The following is a 19,019-nucleotide window of genomic DNA, read 5'->3' as shown; positions in this document are numbered from 1 at the left end:
ACCAAAACCAACCTCTGCTCTCACTCCTGGCCACTGAGTCCAAGTTGGAAAGCATCCAGCATGTATCTGTTTGTACGTTTTAAAGTGTGTGCCACATCACCGAGGGGAGACGTGACAGCTCTGTCACCGAGCTACAGGGAATCCTTGTAGCTGCCAGTAGTTACAGCGTAAATAAACAGAAGGGAAAGGTACAGCTCGTTTGCAAGGCACGGCCGTGCAGTTGGAGCGCTCTGAGCAGCTTTTAAGTTTTGTTTATTTAAGCTATGAGGATTGTTTTATTTAAACTAATGCAGTCATCTCTTTTAAGAGTCCATTTGGGTTGCTAACTAACCAAGCTGCACTTCACTGCAATTTAAATAAATCCTAGCCACAAAGCCAGACAGTTTGGGTGAGAGCAAGCCCTGCCTTCGCCCATCAGCCCGACCCAGGACGCGGCTGCGGCTTCCCCAGTGCGAGGCCTGGCGTGGGGAGCGCGGCACTTCAAAAGAGGGACAGAGGCGGCGGCAGAGATCTCGACCGACGCTTAAGCAGCGTGCTTTTCGTGGTGCTCCCTCCCCAGATGTAGTGACGAGCCCTTTGATATGCACAGAGCCCTCACGGAGTGCTATCCGACGCTTCACAGCGCTGAGATACCATCTTCATTTTGAAGATAGAAAATTAAAGCAACTTCATCGCGGTCAGACAGACAGCCCGAGGTAGAGCAGGAACCCAGCCGGGATCCCATGCTAATGCCCTGATCCCCAGCTCATCCTCTATAAAGAGACCGCGAAAAACCAGCCTGCAACTGCAGAACAGGTCAAACCCGACCGCGTACCAAGAGCATCATCACAGCTTGTGCTCGTGCGCTGCGAATTGCACAGAGCCCACACGAGTGCAGTGCCTGCTCCAGCTACACAGCAGCATCGCAGTGCTCCCGGAGAGCCACCCCACCAGGAGGGCAGCACAGCTCCAGCACTGCCGTCCCTGCCTGCCCTCGGGACCGTGCAATGATGAGGAAAGCAACGGGGCTCAGAGCAGAGCAGTGCCAGGTCCTACGGAGCCCAGGCACTGCCCAGAAGGGATCTGGCACAGAACATCTCATCACCTTGTTTTATAATAAGGTGTCCATCTGCCTCGTGTTCCCTGGTTGCAGGAGCCTTAAGCCATCCCTTTGCCTTTCCATCATAACGAGGTCATTTTCTAGGTCACCCAACAGAGAAGCAGCACAGTGGGGTCAGGAGAGGAAAACGTCAGCCCTGCCACAAGCACACCCTGCTCTGCACCAGGGGCCCTTCTGCTGGGTCTGGGTGATAGGAGAAACCCTAGAGCCAGACCAAGACTCACTCCAGGGCACTGCAGCCCACACAGTGGGTCAGGACTGCTCCCTGCACAGTCACAAACACAGAAAATATACAGTGGGGCTTCCCACATCCCAACCCCAGCTCTACAGAACCCCTGCCCCACTGCAAGGACAAAGCCCAGGGCTGCAGCAGCCCTAGCAGGGTACCAACCACCCTTTCCCACCCATCACACACAGACTGAGGCATTCACCACCAAAGATACCCTCTCCGTCACTTAATTACTTTAGCAAGTAAATCATAAAGCATTAAACACTTAAGATGATGAAATCAACTCACCAGCCCTCAGAGGCAGAGCAGCACGCAGGGCACCAGAACCACCACAGGTCACTGAGGCTCAGCCACAGCCCCACTCTCTGAAGGCCTATTCCCACAAATCAATTACTTCATCACCAACTGAGGGATTCCAACCAGCATCCACTAATTACCCTAATGAAGCAAACCTGCTCCCAGCCAGCTCACTGAGCAGCAACTGAAGGAGGCTGTGATCAGCACAGACAGGGGTGTCCCAGGGCAGATGGATACAGGACAAAAGCTGTGTGTGCCCCATAGTTCTCTCACCCGACTGATGCTCCCCCCCCAGGACAACCCTGAGAGCCACGTGGGACCCTTTGGGGATGCCAAGAGGTCCTCCTTCACCATACACAACCCACAGCCATCTGTTTGGTGAGGTCTGTTTGTCTTTAATTATCAAATTGCAAAGTATTTACAACACCATCATCAGTTTCAAAGCATCTCCACCCTCCCCAACCCTCCCACCACACCAGACATGGTCAGATTTTTCCAAAGTTTTATTATTATCACAAAAAAAAAAAAAAAAAAAATCTTACTTTGACACTGAAAGGCAGAGGAGGAGTGGGCCGGGAGAAAAACAGATCCACACGTCCTCTGCACAGTTGATGGGAGATGTTACAAAATGCTTTAAAAAATGGTACCAGCAGAAGAGAAGGTCTCACACAGAGCTGCTTTGTGCCAAACATCACTGTGGGGGGTGTGGGGGAAGTAACCCCCTGCTCTTCACTGGCTTCAGCAACAGACCAGCAGTGGAGGGGAGGGCATGGGTGGGCTAGCAGCCCCCAGCGCTGCTCCATGCTACAGGAAACCAAAGGTTGTGTGTCCACGCGTGTGTTTGCCTTTTTTCCCCCTCCCCAGCTCTTGGCTCGCATCTGGCTGCTGCCCACTCCCACGTGCTGCTCTCAGAGCTTTTCCCTACGGCTGCAGGCACTGTGCACACTGTGTGGTGATGGCACACAAACATCACGGGATGCGGAGGTTAAAAGGTTGGGGTGCAGCAGACCCTGCACCAAGGTGGGCACAGGAAATGTGCTGGGGGATGAAGGGCTCTGAGTCCCATTGTGAGTACAGAAATCCATGGAAACAGTCCTCCAGGCCAAGGTGGGGTCCCTCCATACTGCTAAGAGCCCCTCCATACTGAGTTCACTATTAAAACAGAGCCACCGACTGAGAACTCGGGTAATAAATAAGATGGTGGGGAGTGAGTGGGAGGCAGCAGCAGCTCAGCTTGGTGCTCCGGAGGCATTTTTGGCACTGGGTGTGAGTGATGGATAAGAGGTCTGGGACAGAGGTGGCGATGGTGTGATGAGGGGCTCCAGCTGGGGACAGACGAGGACAGATGTTGGCGGTACCACAGGAGGAACACGACAGCACATGCAGCTTGGTCAAGTAGTGGGAGGTGCTGGAGGGCTATGTACAGGGTGGGTGCTTAGTGGGTGCTGCTGTGGACACTGGGCTGTTCATGGATCATTCTGACCTCCAACACACGGTACTGACAGCGAGCAGGGAGCAGCTGGGCCTGCAAATGGCTCCCGGTAGCTCCGTGCTCCCTGATATGGGGATGGCAGAAGCAGGGGGGATGGCAGCTAGGAACACACCAGTGGACAAAAGCAGTGCTAAAAGACAAGTAATTTCCCAAAACACTGAGTCCTGCGCCCAAGAACAGGTGGGTGCTGGAGGAAGGGAGACAGCCAGCCCCCATGGGGCATCCCAAGGTCTGCACTTCAGCTGCATCCAATTCAAAGCAGTGCCTTCCCCATCACCAAACGTCTCTGCAAACAGCCTCGGGCAGATCAGAGTGAAGTGGGTGGTTGAATGGGTAAAGAAATTTGTGCTGATTTTAAAAAGGGGGTGCAGGAGGTGTGGGGCAGTGTGTCTGAGGTGGGAGAGGCTATCCCCCAATTTCTCTGGCTGCTGTGAGAAGAGGGTCCTGAAAGCCGTGGCTGTGCCAGGAGCCATCCCGCTGCTCCGCTCACCATCCTGAGCCCCAGCTCCACTGGTGGCAGTGCCCAGGACTCCTCTCGCCACCTCGTTAAGTGTGGCCCAGCAGTTTTATGAGCAATGGGGCAGCCGGCACCTCACCATGCCACATCCTGCTCTGGGGCTGCTCCCCAGAATGTGGCCCCTCTGCATGGAGCCGGCCCTCTGTGCCCCACAGTGAGGCCTCTGGTGCCAGGAGGAGCTCCAGGTCTATAGGTTCTCTCCAGGCTGGTACTGGGGCTCTGTCGAGGTGAAGTAGTCCTCCAGGAAGGCCTGCAAGTACTCAAAGGTGGGCCGCTCCTCAGGGTCCTTGCGCCAGCACTGGCACATGAGGTCGTGCAGCGACTCGGGGCACTCGGGCGGGCAGGGCATGCGGTAGCCTCGCTCCACCTGGTCCAGCACCTCCCTGTTGACCATTCCTATAGAAAGAAGGGCAGCAGGGCCGGGTCACACACTGTGCCCAGCCCGTGGAGCGTGGGGTTGGTGCCAGCTCTCACCTGGGTACGGCACCCGGCCCTTGGTGGTCAGCTCAGTCAGCAGGATGCCGAAGGACCAGACATCCGACTTGATGGTGAACCGGCCGTACAGGGCCGCCTCGGGGGCCGTCCACTTGATGGGGAACTTGGCGCCTGGACCGGGAGGCAGAGTGAGGGGCTGCTCCCCTCTGCAGCCCACGGACCCCCAACCTCAGGGCCTGGGGCACCGAGCCACCAACATCACCAGATGTTCCCAGACCCCGCTCACACCTTGCCGTGCTGTGTACTCGTTGTCCTCGATGAGGCGTGCCAGCCCAAAGTCAGCCACCTTGCACACCAGGTTCTCCCCCACCAGGATGTTGGCTGCCCGCAGGTCTCGGTGCACGTAGTTCATCCTCTCCACATAGGCCATGCCAGATGCAATCTGCAGGGCAGAGTGTGGGCACCGAGCTTTGCAGTGGACAAGAGGACCCCACCATGGCAGGGATGGCTCCACAGCCAGACCCGATCCAGCCAATGGGAGCCAGGGTGCAGGAGGAAAAGGAAACAGGAACCCACCTGAGCAGCCATATCGACGAGCTGTGGCAGCCGCAGGTACTTGCCCATCTCTCCCTTCAGGAAGTCCAGGAGGCTCCCTGTGAGGAAGACAACGGTCACCAACAAGCAGAGCCATTTCTCTGGTCACCCAGCAGCCCTCCTGTGCTCACCCTTGCTCATGTACTCAGTGACGATGTAGATGGGCTCCTCTGACACCACCGCATACAGCTGAACCAGCTTCTCGTGCCGGAGCTTCTTCATCACCTGGGCTTCCTGTAGGAAGGCCTCCGGGGACATGGTGCCGGGCTTCAGGGTCTTTATGGCCACTCTGGTGGTGCCATTCCAGGTCCCTGCAGCACAGGACACACTTAAAGGGCTGTGTCCCCCTACCTGCTGCCCCACTGCTGCAGATGATGACACTGCGTGTGGCCGTGGCACCAGGGCCAGAGCTGTCCTTACCCATCCAGACCTCTCCAAAGCAGCCCTGCCCCAGCTTCACCTCCAGCCGCAGCGACTCCCGGGGGATTTCCCATGCATCTTTGGCGAGTCCTTGGGTCTGGGGCTTGGATGTGGGGCAGACGTTGGTCAGGCGGTGGCACAAGCCATCAGCATGTTCTAGCACAGCAGGGACAACATGATGCATGGCATTTGGATGCATGACGTCTTCCTTGCACAACACCTTGGGCACCCACACTCAGACCCCTTCTCCTCTTTCTCAAACCCAAGCGGTGTTTCACCAGGGTCTGCCCACCTGCTTCAGCGCCAGCACTAGCATTCCCTTCATAAAACCATCTAGGTTGGAAAAGACCTTCAAGATCACCAAGTCCAACCACCCCATCACTAAGACACGTCCCTTAGCTCCACATCCACATAACTCAAACACCTCCACGGATGAGGTCTCCACCACTACCACCTTTCCATGAACAAACTCTTCCCAATACCCAACCCAAACCTTCCCGGCATCACCCAGACCCCAAGGGATGTGGGCAGGTGCTCTGGCCATACGCACTGGAGTAGTAGGCCACCAGCTGCTGCAGGCTGCTGAACTGTGTGCGTGAGGTGATGTAGAAGCCACCGCTGTCCAGCTTGCGGATCTTGTAGTGCTTCACATTGAGCCCCTTGGCGTTGTCGAAGTCGGAAACAGAGAGGCAGTAGGCACCTGAGGGCACAACCGAGTGGTTCGGGGACGGCACAGGGACCCCACCAGGGTCGGTGCAGCAGGAGCAGGCTGCGGGTTTTACCTCCAAAAAGCACCTCTTATCTATCACTTACAACCACTGCCACAGCCAAGTAGCACTGTAAGGCATAGGGAGCAAGGTGGCAGCAACTGGGGGTGTAGGGAGGGATGGGGGGCTGCAGACCCAGTTATACGCTCCTACATCCTGCTATGCACATCGCTTCCAGAGCCTGCCTCTCCTGTGCCCACACAGCTGTGATAGCACAAGTCTGGGGCCACAAACAGGGAGAGGGAAGGCTGCTGAATGAGCTGCTTCCAATGGAATAAAGTAAATGATGCCAAGCTCAAAGCATCAAAACAGAAAAAAATATCAAGGAATTTTTCCCAAAGGGGCATTTGGAGCTAGACTAAAGCATGCTTCCAGGTAAGAAAATGTACCCTCAGAAAGCCAAGTTCTTGAGATCAAACTTGCACATTTGGAAGGAAAAAAACAGGGATAAAGAATCATTAGACTTGAAAGGGCCTAAAATCCATCACTGCCTCTACCTAGTTCTTCACAACCGAGATTTTGCCATTACACAGAGGCTGAAAAAAACAAAACTCATTTGCCCAGGGACAAAAACAACACACAAAAAAGCCCAGGAGAGGATACAGTGTTGTTCCCAACATTTTAGAGTTATGTGGGCACATCAGTGGGAAAACCATTAGTGGGTAAAACCAGGATGTTGTGCATGGGACACCTCTGTCTCCAGCTTGGATAATGGGACAAGAACAGAGTGTGAAGGGGACATCTATAAAAACAAGTGAAACTGCTGGTGAATGCAGTGCAGGAGGCTCATCTCCTTTGGTACACCTGTCAGGGGGACTGGGACCACGTGGTGGCCAAGTGCTGGAGGACCCCTCCAGGGCTGCTCTGTGGCTCTGGCAGAGGAAGGAAAGAATATCAGGGAAGGGGGAGTATCGGGGGTCACCTTTCGTCGTCTCGCTCTCCCGGACCAGGAAGGTTCCCCGGGGGTTTTCAGGGTTGAGCAGCAGCCGCTCGGACTCCCGACGAGTGATCTTCCCAAAGTACCACCTGTGGGAACAAGCAGCAGGCTCACAATCACCGAGCAGAGCTCCGCTCAGCACCCTCACTCCAAAAGCCTCCCAAAACATGGGTGGCTCGAGGTCACCCAGCTCCCGTGCTTTTGTCACTGTGGGCAGCTGTGTGACTTCTGCTTTCCATACGCAATGGTCACTCTGTGTCACCACGGTCCTAATCTGCAAATGCAGAGTTTGCAGTTTCCCTGTGCCTGGAGGCGAGGCCACACAACCACGCAAACACACAGAGCTCCGTGTGCCTCGAGGAGAGGCAGAAAAACGCTTAGCGGGTTTAGAAACAAAACAAAATGGAAAAAATAAGCAAAAAATAAAACCAGACAGATGTCCTTCAGGTTTTGCACGGGGGGGAGAGGGACAGCAGAGAGGGAAAAGGTGCTTAGCGAATTCTTTTGTCATTGTTTGTTTCAAAACTGTCTAAAAATGGCAATTACTCTTCAGCCTGGATGGAGTCTGAGGGCGCGACATAGTTACTGGGGATGTAGCCCGTCTGTCCTGTAGTGAGGGAATGAGCCAGCCACCAGTCACCTTCCCTGCAAGAGAACCAAAACACACTCAGTGTGAAGCCAAAGAGCCCACAGCACCCCGGGTTGGGCCCTGTCCCACCTCTGGGCACTGTCCCACTGAAATGTGGGATGGGGAAGAGCCAGCAGAGCCCAGTCCGACAGGACAGCAGTGAGTAGCACCCACACCCAGCCTGCAGCAGGACCCACTCCCCACAGAGACCCCAAGGAGGGCAGTGGTGAGCCCCACCGGCCCCAAATCCTTTAGGGGCTCCAGGATGAGCAGCACCTCCATGGTGCTGGTCGTCCATAAAGGAGGGTGTCCTTGCTGGAGAGAAAGCAAGGCAAACACCTTTGGAGCCACCTGAATTTGAACTGGGTTTGGCTGGAGATAGAGAGGCAATGGAAATCCCAGTGAGCAGATAAGCAACAGGCAGGCAAAGGGGGAGGGAGAGGAAACGGGAGAAAAGCAACAGAATGATGGCAGTGATTAAAAAAGGCGCCAGGAGAAACAAAAGAAGGCAGAATTTGTTAAACACAGCCTGCACAAAAGCAACAAAAGGAAGAAAATAAACGAGTGACAGAGAGGGGCTGAAAATCGATCCAGCAGGCACAGGGCAGCCATGCTGATGCCACAGGGAGGGGGGATGAGAGCTGCCCTATGGGCAAAGCCTGGCTGCGGTGCAGTGGGTTCAACCCCTTTGTGGCACAGATGAATACCAGTGCTATCCCCAAGCTCTGGGGCTGCCAAGAGGTGGTCGCAGGTGCTGGCAGGGTGCAGGAGCCTTTGTCCACTGTGTTCCGTGCCATCCCCATGACACCCCACAGGCTGCTGGGCAGGAAAGGACAATGAATGGACCCCAGGAGGCAGCTTCCCCTTCCAGGCAGGCAGCAGGGGGTTCCTCCACCACCGCTGTGTCCTCAGCCATCAAAGACAGCCGTTTCATTTATTCTGACCGCCAGGAAGATGGGGCTGCAGGGAAACTGCAGCTCCGTGAGAACAGTGCAGCAAGGACCAGAGGGCTGCAGCCCAGCACCTCACTGTGTGCCCGGGACAGGGGCAGGAGCTGCCTTGTTTCTGTTCCCACGGGGCCAAAGTGAACGTCTGCTGGGAAATGGCCAAATCCTGACTGGCGGCTCTGTTCCAGCACGGGCTGAATGGCTGTCATCTGGGAATTTGGCAAAACAAACTATTCCAAAAACGTCGCAGCAGGAGGAGAAAAATCATCATCGGCATCAAAACAAAGCATTTCAACAGTTCCCTGCACAACTCTACCCGGAACACCCTGTTACATCCCTGCTGCCTGACTGGGAAGGGACCTGCTCTGCTGGGAGCAGTACTGAGATCCTTCCCCACTGGGTGTGTGTGTTTGGCCATCAGGGAGGGGGAAGGTCACTGCTGGCCTCTGGTAGTATGCAGAGCAGAGAGCTGCACGCCCAGCCTGGTACAGCAGCTGGGATGCAGCAAACACCCCACATGAAGGCTTTCTGTGCACGGCCAAAGCCCTGCAAGCAGCACATCCCAAACTTCATGGAGTAAAGCCATTAACAAACAGTGAGTGTTGGAACGAGGACAACAAGGACCCAACCGAAAACACATTGCTGGGTCACTGCAGCAGTGCTTACTGTAGACAGCCCCACACCCCTCTGCTTGTTGCAGAGCTGCAGGGCTGTGCTGGGCACGTGCTGTGCATCTGGACAGAGCACACCAGCATTGCATCACTCACCGGCCTGGCCTCTGCCCCATGCTGTGCATCCGGCAACAGATGGATGTGCTCTTATGAGTGGGACGTAGAGCAAAGAACCAGACCTTATGGAAGTATCCCAATCCCCAGAGTGACTCATTAAAAAAAAAGAGGAAATGAAAAAGGAAAAACAAAAATAAATGGAAAACTAAAAAGACCAGGAAGGAGCAGAAACCCAAATGAACCAGGACTGCAGAGGGGCAAAACAGACAGGTGGGGTGCAGCTCTGAGTGGGCAGCAGGCAGGCTTTTACCAGGAAGGTCATTAACAGTAATCACACCCCCCAATACACACCTGACATCCACTTTTCTCCTACATGAAAGCATGGCATGCAGAGAGAAAAAACACAGTCAGGACAGAAGCTGAGATCAGAGGCACCGCGGCAGCATGGAGAGAAGCACCTGAAGCAGAGGAGATGCATCTGGGCCAATGAGAAGCAGCTGAGTGCTGATGGGGCCAGGGGACCTGGGCCAGGGGACCTGAGCTGGCCACAGGACAAGGAAAGGACTTGGAGGCAGGTGCAAGGAGGACAGGGGAGCAGGGCAGCCCGATGTCTTTGGACATGTCACTGGGAGAGGTGGCCCTCCGCAAGGCTTGGCTTAGGGATCCCCAGAGCTCCCAGAAGGGGTGAAGCTGATGCAGGGTGCGTTGCAGGGACACTCACGTGTTGTTGACAATCTGCAGGCGTTCTCCTTTCTTGAAGGACAAGTCTGTCTCAGTCCTGGACTCGTAGTCGTAGAGAGCCACGAAGGTGGTGACACCGCCTGCAACACGGATCGCTCAGGGCTCTGATGTCCCACGTCCCACCGCCCCCCCTCCAGATCCCAGACAAAGCCCCCCAATGGCAGGAATGACAGGAAGCTGGAACCCAATCCCACCCCACAGCTCACAGACGCTCCATGCCGCACTGACCAGCCAGCGCCCCAGCACGCTGCGGTGACGTGACGGTGTCAGAAGTGTTGAAGCCCCCAAAGAGTTTGGGCTCGGTGGCCACGGTCCCAAAGGAGCGGCTGGGGGTGCGGTGCGTGTCGGGGGCTGCTGTCTTGTTGGGGGTCTGCGAGGCTGGGAACCCCCCGTGGTGGGCGCTGTCGGGTGGCTCCAGGCTGCGCCGGCGCTGGCTAGGGTCCTTGGGTTTGCTCTTGCTGCTCCCCATGGCGGTGGGCTGGGAGAGACAGAGATGTGTGTGCAGAAGGTGTTTAACAATAATAATAACAGCCCAAAAAGAAGAGTTGGAAGGCAGAGCTGCTGCCACACGCAGTCACCGCATGGCACGTTGTTCCCGGTGCCCCAGAACCTTTCCTGCACACCATCAGCACTACAGCATCTGCATGGCCATGCTTCAGTGCACAGAAGGATCTCTGTCAGGTCACGGATGGGACACAGACAAACACTCATAGGTAAGACCCAGACAAATATTCACAAGCTGTGATTCCTCCAAACTCACAGAACCCACAGCTGCATTTAAATGCTGAGGATGCTCACGTGAAGCCCAAAGCTCGCAGCAAAGCAAACCCTCAGAAAAACCGAGCAGGAAAAGCTTCAATCAGGAGCAGTTTAAGGCAGTTAGCAGCTAAAGACCAAGGGATCACTGCTTTATATATAGTCCTGCTTTCCCTTCCACTCAAGATCATGGTCTATAAATACCTCCAAGGTAATGATATAAATGAAGGAAGGGAATTATTCGCAGTCTCCAAAGATGGCTGGATACACAGCAGTGTCCTGAAGCTACGGAAGGGAATATTTAGGCTAGATCACGCGTGGCAGGATGGAGAAGGGAGGTGGAGAATCTCTCTAGTAAGAAAATCCAGGCAGGCAGGAGTGGAGGCAGGAGAGCAGCAGGGAAAGCAGGTTCTTGTGAACAAGGAAAGCCCCCTCCTGTAACATGAGCCACCCCCATCTCCTCATCCCCTGCTCACCTCCGCAGGGTTCAGCACCCGCTGTGCTGCCGGGGCCGCAGGGATGTGGCCAGGGGCTCGTGACAGCCCACGCGGCTGTGAGCAACGAGCAGCTTCCCCCAGCATGGCACTTCCCCAAGCAGCGAGCACCAGGGCGGGCAGTGGGGGCTGAGCTGCAGCCCTGAGGTGCACCCAGCAGCACCCTCTCAACCCCAGCCCAGAGCACAACAAAACAACCAGACTGCAAAAACAGCCGTGGGCAGCAGCGACAGGATTTGTGTGCAATGTGCCATGGGCGTGCCTGGAGCTGCACACTCAGTCACACACAGCACAGCTGATACCCACTGTTTGCACATCTTGCCCACCCAGCACCAGCAGGAGGGGACCCCCCGGCCATGCCTTACCTGTACGTTCCAGCTACTGCCTGGCCACAGTGGTGTGTGAGGCCACCAGCAGAGTCAGCTCAGCTCCTGCAGCACAGGCAGACAAACAGAGAGATGGGTGTCAGTGGTTCCCACTGTCCTCAGCCACCGCAGGCTGCTGTGCCTACCCTCCTCCTCCTCCTGTTCGCCCACCCAGCAATCCCACAGTGTGGGGTTGGCGGCCGACGGCTCTGATCTCTCATGTGTGAAGGGGACAATTCTCTGCTCCACTTCATCACTCCCACCCAGCGCTGTGCGAGGGGATGGCGGAGGGCAGCCCTGGGCAGTGCACAGTGCTGGGAGGGTGGGGAGACGCATTTCTGCTGGGACACCCCAACCTCCTGTGGGGTTTTCAATTCTTTCCCAATGGTGGAGAAGCAAAACAGCTCCCTTGCACATGCCACAGGGTGTTTCCAGCCCCACTGCTTCACATCAGATGGCTGCAGGGACACAGGGACCTTGTCACCGGGGCTATGAGTCGCCCTCTCCACCCCCAAGAGCACCGATGTGCCATGGCATAAAGCGCACACAACGCCCTGGTGCACTTCATGCTGCTCCAGCGCCAACCCGAGGAGCCTCGTGCAGCGATGCTCCAGGCTCCCTCCATGCCCAGTGGGCTGCACGGGGCACAGAGCCACAGGGGCTGCAGCACATGTCCAGCACCTCCAGCTGGGCACTGTGCCGAGGACACGCCACGCCGCGGGTTTGTTTTGACATCCTTCCTTCCCCCTTTGGCCCCCCCGCCAATAACTTTGGTGGCTATTTTTAGTGCGTTTGATAACGAGCAGTGGCTGATTGACAGCTCTTTACGACTTGAATGGTTTGTAATTTGTACTTGCCTAATATTCGCCGGCAATAATTGCACAGCGGGAGGGAAGGTGGGGGAAGCTGCAGACCCAACCCTGGGCTGCAGCACACACAAATATAGCTGCAACGCGGCTGCACGTGCTCCCCACGTCCCTGGCACTCTCACAGTGGCTCCTCAGGAGCATCCCTGGAGTGTCAAAGCACTCCGTCCCCAAGAGGACACTCAGTACTGAGCTTTGCACACAGGCTCAGCCTGGTCCCCTATTCCCCCCCTGCAAACACCGAGCTGCACATCCCTGCCCAGGGCACAGCAGGCAGAAGAATCCCAGCTGGAGGGCACCCGGCCCTCCCTGCTCCCAAAGCAATTAAAACCGAGGCACACTCAGCTGCACAGCTCAGCTCCCATCACATCACTGCTGCACATCAGGGTGGGAGCGCTGCCCATCAGCACCAATGGCCCCGGGGTTTCTGCCCACCCCCCAGAATTACAGCCAGCAAGGCGGGAGGTGGGAAGAGATGGCACCTGTGCCCTACCTTGCAGGGATGCTGTGGGAAAGCAGCACTGGGGGAAGCGGCTGCTCAGGGTCATCCGTCTCCTGCAGACAGGCTGTGTGCTGCGCCAGGCGGCTCAAGGATACAATGGGAGTTGTGAGAGCCACGCCGACAGCAGGGCTGGCAGTAAGGGGGGGGGGGGAGGCATGAGCTTATCTTATTTCTTTTGTTTTTTCCCCCCTCTCAAAGACACCAACAAAAGACGCTGATTGGGAGCAGACGAAACAACAGAAATTCCATATTTGCTGCCTTCTGTGCGGCAGAAGCAGAGACCTTGAGAGAATCTGCGACACGCTGGGGCCCAGCCAGACAGTGAGCCTTGGGGGGGATATATCTGCCGACATGCCACGTCCTTGGGCTGCCGGGGGTGGGCGCCGAGCAGGCGGGTGGGACAGTGCTCCAGGACACTGCAGTCAGCAGGAAGATTGTTACAGGGACACCACGCAGTGCCTCACCACCAGGTTTAAATTCCCCCTCAACTCTGTGTTTCATCCCTTCCCTGCAGCCGTGCTGCAGGGAGACCTGTGCCAGCCCTGCCTGGAAGAGCCGTGCGTTAACCCCAGCCTGGTTTGCAGCATAGAAAACTGAGAGCATCCTTTTGGATATAAGGAGTGGGGCGAGGGACCGGCACAGCCCGAGGTTTCCCCCCATGCTCCATCAGCTCACACAGCACAGCACGATGAATGACTGCACCTGTCTGCTGCCAGACTGACAAATGGAGCGGGCAGCGCGCCGGGCAGACAAAGCCATGGTGCAGCACATAGCTGAGCCCATGGAACCAGGGACAGCAGAACAGGGTGGGAATGCAGCCCCAAACCCCTTGTGCATAGCAGGCATCCCTGTGGATGGGAGTGGGGATGGGCTGGTGTGAGGCACAGAGCACGCGTGAGGGTCATGCAGCAGCATGGGGTGATGGTGGCTGCCAGCCGGGCTTGGCATGGCACAGCCCTGCTCTGAACATCAGTGTGTGCCCCTGCATGGACAGGCAGTGCTAGGGATGCTGCTGAGATTTTTGCTCATTTTGGGGCTGCCAGGATGGATCCTGCAACAGGAGCACCTTGCAGGGTGCTACCACAAGCAGCACCAAACCACACTTCACCACCAACTCATATAGCAGGGGAGCAGCTGCCCCTGGGACCCCCACTTCACCCAGGGATGGCATCCCAAAGGCACCTGAGCCAGCACATCCCTGCCCATCCCTCCTTCCCCCCCAGGACAAATCCATGCAGGGCCATGGCGAAGGCATGGTGCAGCTGTGTGCTCCCAGCAGAAGCAATGCGCGGCCGCTCCCATCCCACTCCGTCAACTCCTGTTACATTTAAAGACATCTTAATAAAAGCCTCACAGCCCAACCTGGCAGAGGCTGGTGGGTCACGAAAAGGCAAAGGATAATTAAATGAAGCATCCAAATTCACCCCCCCGAGCACAGGGGAGTCACATTTGGTAGCAATGCAGAACGCCTTCAAAAAGACATGTTGAAACAGGAGTTGGAAAGAACAAAACAAACCCCGAGCAGCACAGACACGGGTTATGGATGTTCATCTGGTCAACAAATGCAGAACCACTGAACCACTTCCAGGGCTCCTAAACCAGTGCTCCTCCAACTGCACATGAAACAAGCGCACAGGTCCTGCAAACCCATCCTGAGCTTGCTGTCTGCACACACGGATTGCCAGCCCAGTCCCAGTCAGCACTACCCAAACAAGCACGAAGCCCTTGGTGTGCATTAACCCAGAGCGTGCCTCTCCCAGACAGGTGATGAGAGCACAGCTCTCCTCCTGCCCAGCCCAGGAGAGGCAAAGAGGGAATGCTGCCCCGTGCCCTGGTGCTGTGGAGCCGGGAAGCACTGATGTGGAGCAGGGCCACCACCGGACCTAACCACAGGGCAACGCAGCCTCCTGCTCCCCAGAAGACACCTCAATACCAGCCCAGGACACACTGACCACCTGTGGGCTCTCTGCTGATTCTCATGTTCTGAGCAACCTCAGAAGAGGAGCACAAAGCCGTGCATTTCAGTTCTCCATTCCTGCAGCAAACTCTCCCACTTCCAGGGCAGCTGCAGAAAACAGAGCTTGCTTCTGCTTTCTGCACAGAGATCTGCCCAGGGCACTGCTGGGGATGGTCACAGTGCCCAGCCCCTCCGGGCTGGCAGCAAAGGGCTGACACGAGCAATGGATGCAACCCAAGTGGTGCCACCCACCCATGTGCCACTCGCAGCGATTTCACAGCCTGGAGCAAGGATAGCAGCTCCATGGGCAGTGGCAGAAAGGGGTGAGGAACACGTGGCAGACAGAAAAGCTCCAGATATGAGCAAGTCGCAGTCACCCCGGCCATGCTGGCGTCACTGCTGAAACATTTCCTCACTCAGAACCAGCCCAGCCAGTCCGGCCGGGAGCTGCCCGGCTTTCCCAGCTGCAGCCCCAGGGCAGAGACCCCCAAGGGGCCCCGCAGGATCCCTGCTGCTCAGAGCCCTCCAACACACAACCAGAGCTGCAAAAGCTGTGTTCAGAGCGGGGCCAGGAATCGGCTTCCTCCCTGCCCCACTGCTGGATGGGGGCCCGCGGGCACAGCTCTGTTCTCAGCCGGTCCCACAGCCTCTTCAGCACGACTTGTCACCAAAACAAAGCTCAGGATACAGCAGAAGCTCAGCTCAGCAAAAGGAGGGGTCTGGAGGGACGAACTGAGATCACACTGAGCCCCTCCATGTCCCCATGCCCATACAGACACGCTGGATCTCCTGGCTGCGCCCTGACAGATGCAGACTGTGCAGGATGCTCAGAGCCAGCTGAGGTGCAGCGCGCACTGCTTGCTACAAACAGCCCCAGCAGATGCAAAACAAAGGAAAACGCTGAGCTGGTGGCTTTCAGCCCCGCCACTCCTGGAGGTGAGAACCTTACTTTGCACACAGACCAGCCCTGCACTGCTCACTCAGGTGCCCAGAACCCACCTGGGTAATAGGAGTCACTGACACGGGACGAGCTGCAGGTACACGCAGTCCCTCCAGCTCTCAGCGATGGCCCCACAACCGGTCCCAGTGCTCTGAGCCTGTCTACCCTGGGAGCTTCCAATGCAGCTCCCAGCGATGGCCCCACAACCGGTCCCAGTGCTCTGAGCCTGTCTACCCTGGGAGCTTCCAATGCAGCTCTCTGCCCTGCCCCATGCACTGATCACCACCAGCATCAGTGGGATACAGGCCATCCTCATCCAATCCACCCCCCAGCACAGCACAGCACAGCCTGCACTCACCCCATCCCACAGACACCGGCTCAGCATCCCCACCCATGAGGACACAACCTCACGCCCCATGGGGGTTGGCAGTGCAGCTCCCCAGGGCTGCAGTGCTCCCTTATCTCTCAGTGGTGCTGCCAAAGGAAGGAAAGGGCTCAGCTGAGCAGGGAGGGACTCCAAAAGCTGCTGCCACCATTCTTTTTTTCCGTATTGCAGAAGTTCTCCAGCACACGGTTCCTCCCTGGGAACATCCAGACCCATGAGGTGCTGCACCACGGTTCCACTTGGAACGGGGAAACTGCAGCAAGGACCGGGCACAGTGTGGGAGCAGGGATCCCGTGTGCAAGGATGGCATGTGGCAGTGGGTACAGCCTAGTGCTGTGAGCCTGCTGTGCCCAATGACACTGGGCTTTGGAATGGGGAAAGGCAGAAGGGTGAGCCTATGTTATCTCTGGGTGCTGCAGTTCCCCATTTTCCTTTCCAATCCCTTCACCCACGCAGCCAGACATTGAGACAGGACCCCTCATGTTACACCATGGATATTCCAGCTCCTCCACCACACATCTGCACAGCACAGCCAGCCTGGGGCTGGGGGCAGCCCTCCGTAGGGTCTGAAGCAAAGCCACCAACCAGACCCCGCCTTTCCTCCCTGTATCCCCACCATTGCTTTTGTCCCCTCCACATCTCCAGCACTGCTTTGCCACCCGCATCCCCCAGCACATCCCAAGCATTCTCAGCTCTGAGCCCAGGAGGACAGTGAGGAGATCCATAGCCTGGAGGGAAGTCAGAGCAAGACGCAGATTTACAGGTCCTGGTTCCTGGCCCACGTTCAAACCACATGAAATCTGTTTCAAGGCTTTCTTTTCAGCCCGTACATGTGCAGAGGCATGAGCAAAGCAGTGCCACTTCCCTCACACCAAGGTCACGGCACCACAGCAGGGGTGCACTGGGCACAGACCACACCAACCAGATCCTTTTTCTCCTTGCCAAGAGGGCTACAGAGCAGACTATCACACAGCATCACACTCGAGGGAGCTGACCCACACTGCTCACCCCATGGCCCCGCTTCCGAGAGGGCTCTAAGCTGCGAAGCTCTGAGGAAGTGAGGTCAGCTGGGAAATGGTTCCCAGAGATAAAGGGCCAAGTTAGAAACCATGCTGCAGAACGGACGGCACAGGAAGCAATAGTGCTGCAGATAGCCCTTGGTGCTTCCCCTGCCATGCCTGGAGCAGCACAGGGCAGGAGCGATGTGTGGCTGTGCTTCCCCTGAGGCACGTGGGCTGCGTGCTCCAGCCCAAGGCTTACTGCAACCCCTTCTCCATCCAGACGTGGCACGTGCTCGCTGGTCATTAAAACATGTCATTGTGAGCCAAGCCCGGAGCCCAGGTCCCCTCTGTGCCACCAGTTTGTTCCCTGTGCATGCAGCACGCCTTTGCACATCAGTCACTGTAAATCACAGCTCCTTCCCTTGCTGAGCTGGGACAGACGCACCTGAGTGATTTTCTGTCACTCCAGGACAATGTCATTCAAAAGCAGAGGTATTGTTAGCGCATCTCCACCACACAGGCATCATTGCAAGGCCACTGACAGTCTAAACAGCGAGCATCACACTTCCTTTTGCTGTGCCAGCCCATTAGCAACCCCAGCTCCAAAATCACAGGGCTGAATTTTGGGGAAGCTCCTGAGCATGAGATGCTCAGACAAGATCTAGCCCTGGGTCCAAGCTTGGGAATGGGCACAGCCCACAGTCTGCTAAGCAGAGGTGCAGTGGGAGCACAGGCTGGCTCACAGTGGCACACCGCTCCCCAGGGAGCCTCAGCACAGACACTGAGCAGCAGAGGTTTGTCCATGGGCCAACCATTGAGCCAGCACAAAGCGGCACAAACAAGCAGCAGCAGCAGGGGATCAGCCTGCAGAAGAGTGCAGGGGAACAACAGCATCGCACTGCTCCCAACCATGAGGTCACCGGCATCCCCATCACATCCCCTGGGGACAGGGGTGAGCACCAGCACAGAAAGAGGAAAAATACCAAACTGAGTCTTTTGTTGCCACATTCCCACAGCTCTGTTTGAATCCGATGCTGTTGGATCGGTGCTGTCCCATTCCCAGCACCCAGGCACCTTATGGGCTCTGAACACCACTGAGTGGGGAAACATCACCCGCGAGAGCTGCTTCTCATACCTTCAGACCTCCAGGGCAGCAGCGAGAAGGGACAGTCAGGAGGAAACCACAGCTGCCGTGGGGCTGAGCCGGAGACGAAGCACACTGCACGGGGTCATGGTCCGGGGGGGAAAGTCCACCCAGGCCCCGGCTTGGCTCAGACAAATCCCACGATGCTTTCCAGCGGCAGGGACACGCACAGCAGCCAGGCTGCTCCGGGGAAGCCTCCCGGCAGCTTACAGCCCTTCGCCGACAGCGCGGGGCTCTGCAGCCTCCCCAGGCGAGGGCACAGTAAAAGCCCGGCCGAGCGCGGCCACGAGCCCCGAATCGCCGACGAGCGAACATCGAGAGGGAAACGGAGCAGGAGACATCAAAGCAGGGGGGCGATGAATATTTCATGCCCTGGCCTACATACAGCCCGGCTCTCCCCGCCCCGCGCTCCCGGGGGTCTCCCGCAGCCCCCGATCACAACAAAGGGGAGTGCGGGCAGGCGGGGCCGGACCCCGCAGCTCCCCCCTCCGCCCCCCCGGCGGACCCGCCGCCATCCCCCGGCAGCCCCGTAGCCGCCACCGGGACCCCGCGCACCTTTCGCCGCCCCGCAGAGCCCGGAGCCGGACCGCCGGCATCGCCGCCCGGCTACTGCGGGCATCCCCGGAGCCGCCCCGCCGCCACCCGAGCATCCTCCACCGAACGGCGGGAATCTCCCGCCGGTCCCGCAGCCGGACCCCACGGAGACATCCCCGCAGACGGACCCCGCGCAGTCCCCGCTCACCTCCCGCGTGTGCGCACCGCGGGGCCGGACCCCGCC

At 57.3% G+C, this 19,019-nt stretch overlaps 1 protein-coding gene and 2 pseudogenes across 2 annotated transcripts; all 3 read right to left on the bottom strand.

Annotated features, from left to right (window-relative positions):
* Positions 1 to 3,045: 3,045 nt before the first annotated feature.
* SRC (SRC proto-oncogene, non-receptor tyrosine kinase) lies at positions 3,046 to 19,019 on the bottom strand. Of its 2 annotated transcripts, XM_042883654.1 has the most exons (13): positions 18,984 to 19,019; positions 11,447 to 11,512; positions 10,060 to 10,309; positions 9,812 to 9,911; positions 7,334 to 7,432; positions 6,773 to 6,876; positions 5,634 to 5,783; positions 5,084 to 5,239; positions 4,795 to 4,974; positions 4,646 to 4,722; positions 4,358 to 4,511; positions 4,109 to 4,240; positions 3,046 to 4,030 (listed from the first exon to the last, which is right to left on the bottom strand). In XM_042883654.1, exons 3-13 carry the CDS (start codon positions 10,298 to 10,300, stop codon positions 3,822 to 3,824), a joined length of 1,602 nt encoding a protein of 533 aa, XP_042739588.1. In that variant the 5' UTR covers positions 10,301 to 10,309; positions 11,447 to 11,512; positions 18,984 to 19,019; the 3' UTR covers positions 3,046 to 3,821. The 2 variants fall into 2 exon arrangements, with proteins under 2 accessions (XP_042739588.1, XP_042739587.1); XM_042883653.1 differs by lacking the exons at positions 9,812 to 9,911; positions 10,060 to 10,309; positions 11,447 to 11,512; positions 18,984 to 19,019 and adding an exon at positions 9,130 to 9,795 and having other exon boundaries at positions 3,973 to 4,240.
* LOC122186753 lies at positions 3,061 to 3,764 on the bottom strand (annotated as a pseudogene).
* Positions 13,486 to 14,151, bottom strand: LOC122186754 (annotated as a pseudogene).

The sequence above is a fragment of the Lagopus leucura genome, unplaced genomic scaffold, assembly GCF_019238085.1.
Source record: "Lagopus leucura isolate 7727_CA_CO unplaced genomic scaffold, USGS_WTPT01 Super-Scaffold_100039, whole genome shotgun sequence".
Taxonomy (NCBI): domain Eukaryota; kingdom Metazoa; phylum Chordata; class Aves; order Galliformes; family Phasianidae; genus Lagopus; species Lagopus leucura.
The sequence above is the reverse complement of the archived record's forward strand: the minus strand, read 5'-3'. Positions and strand labels throughout refer to the sequence as shown.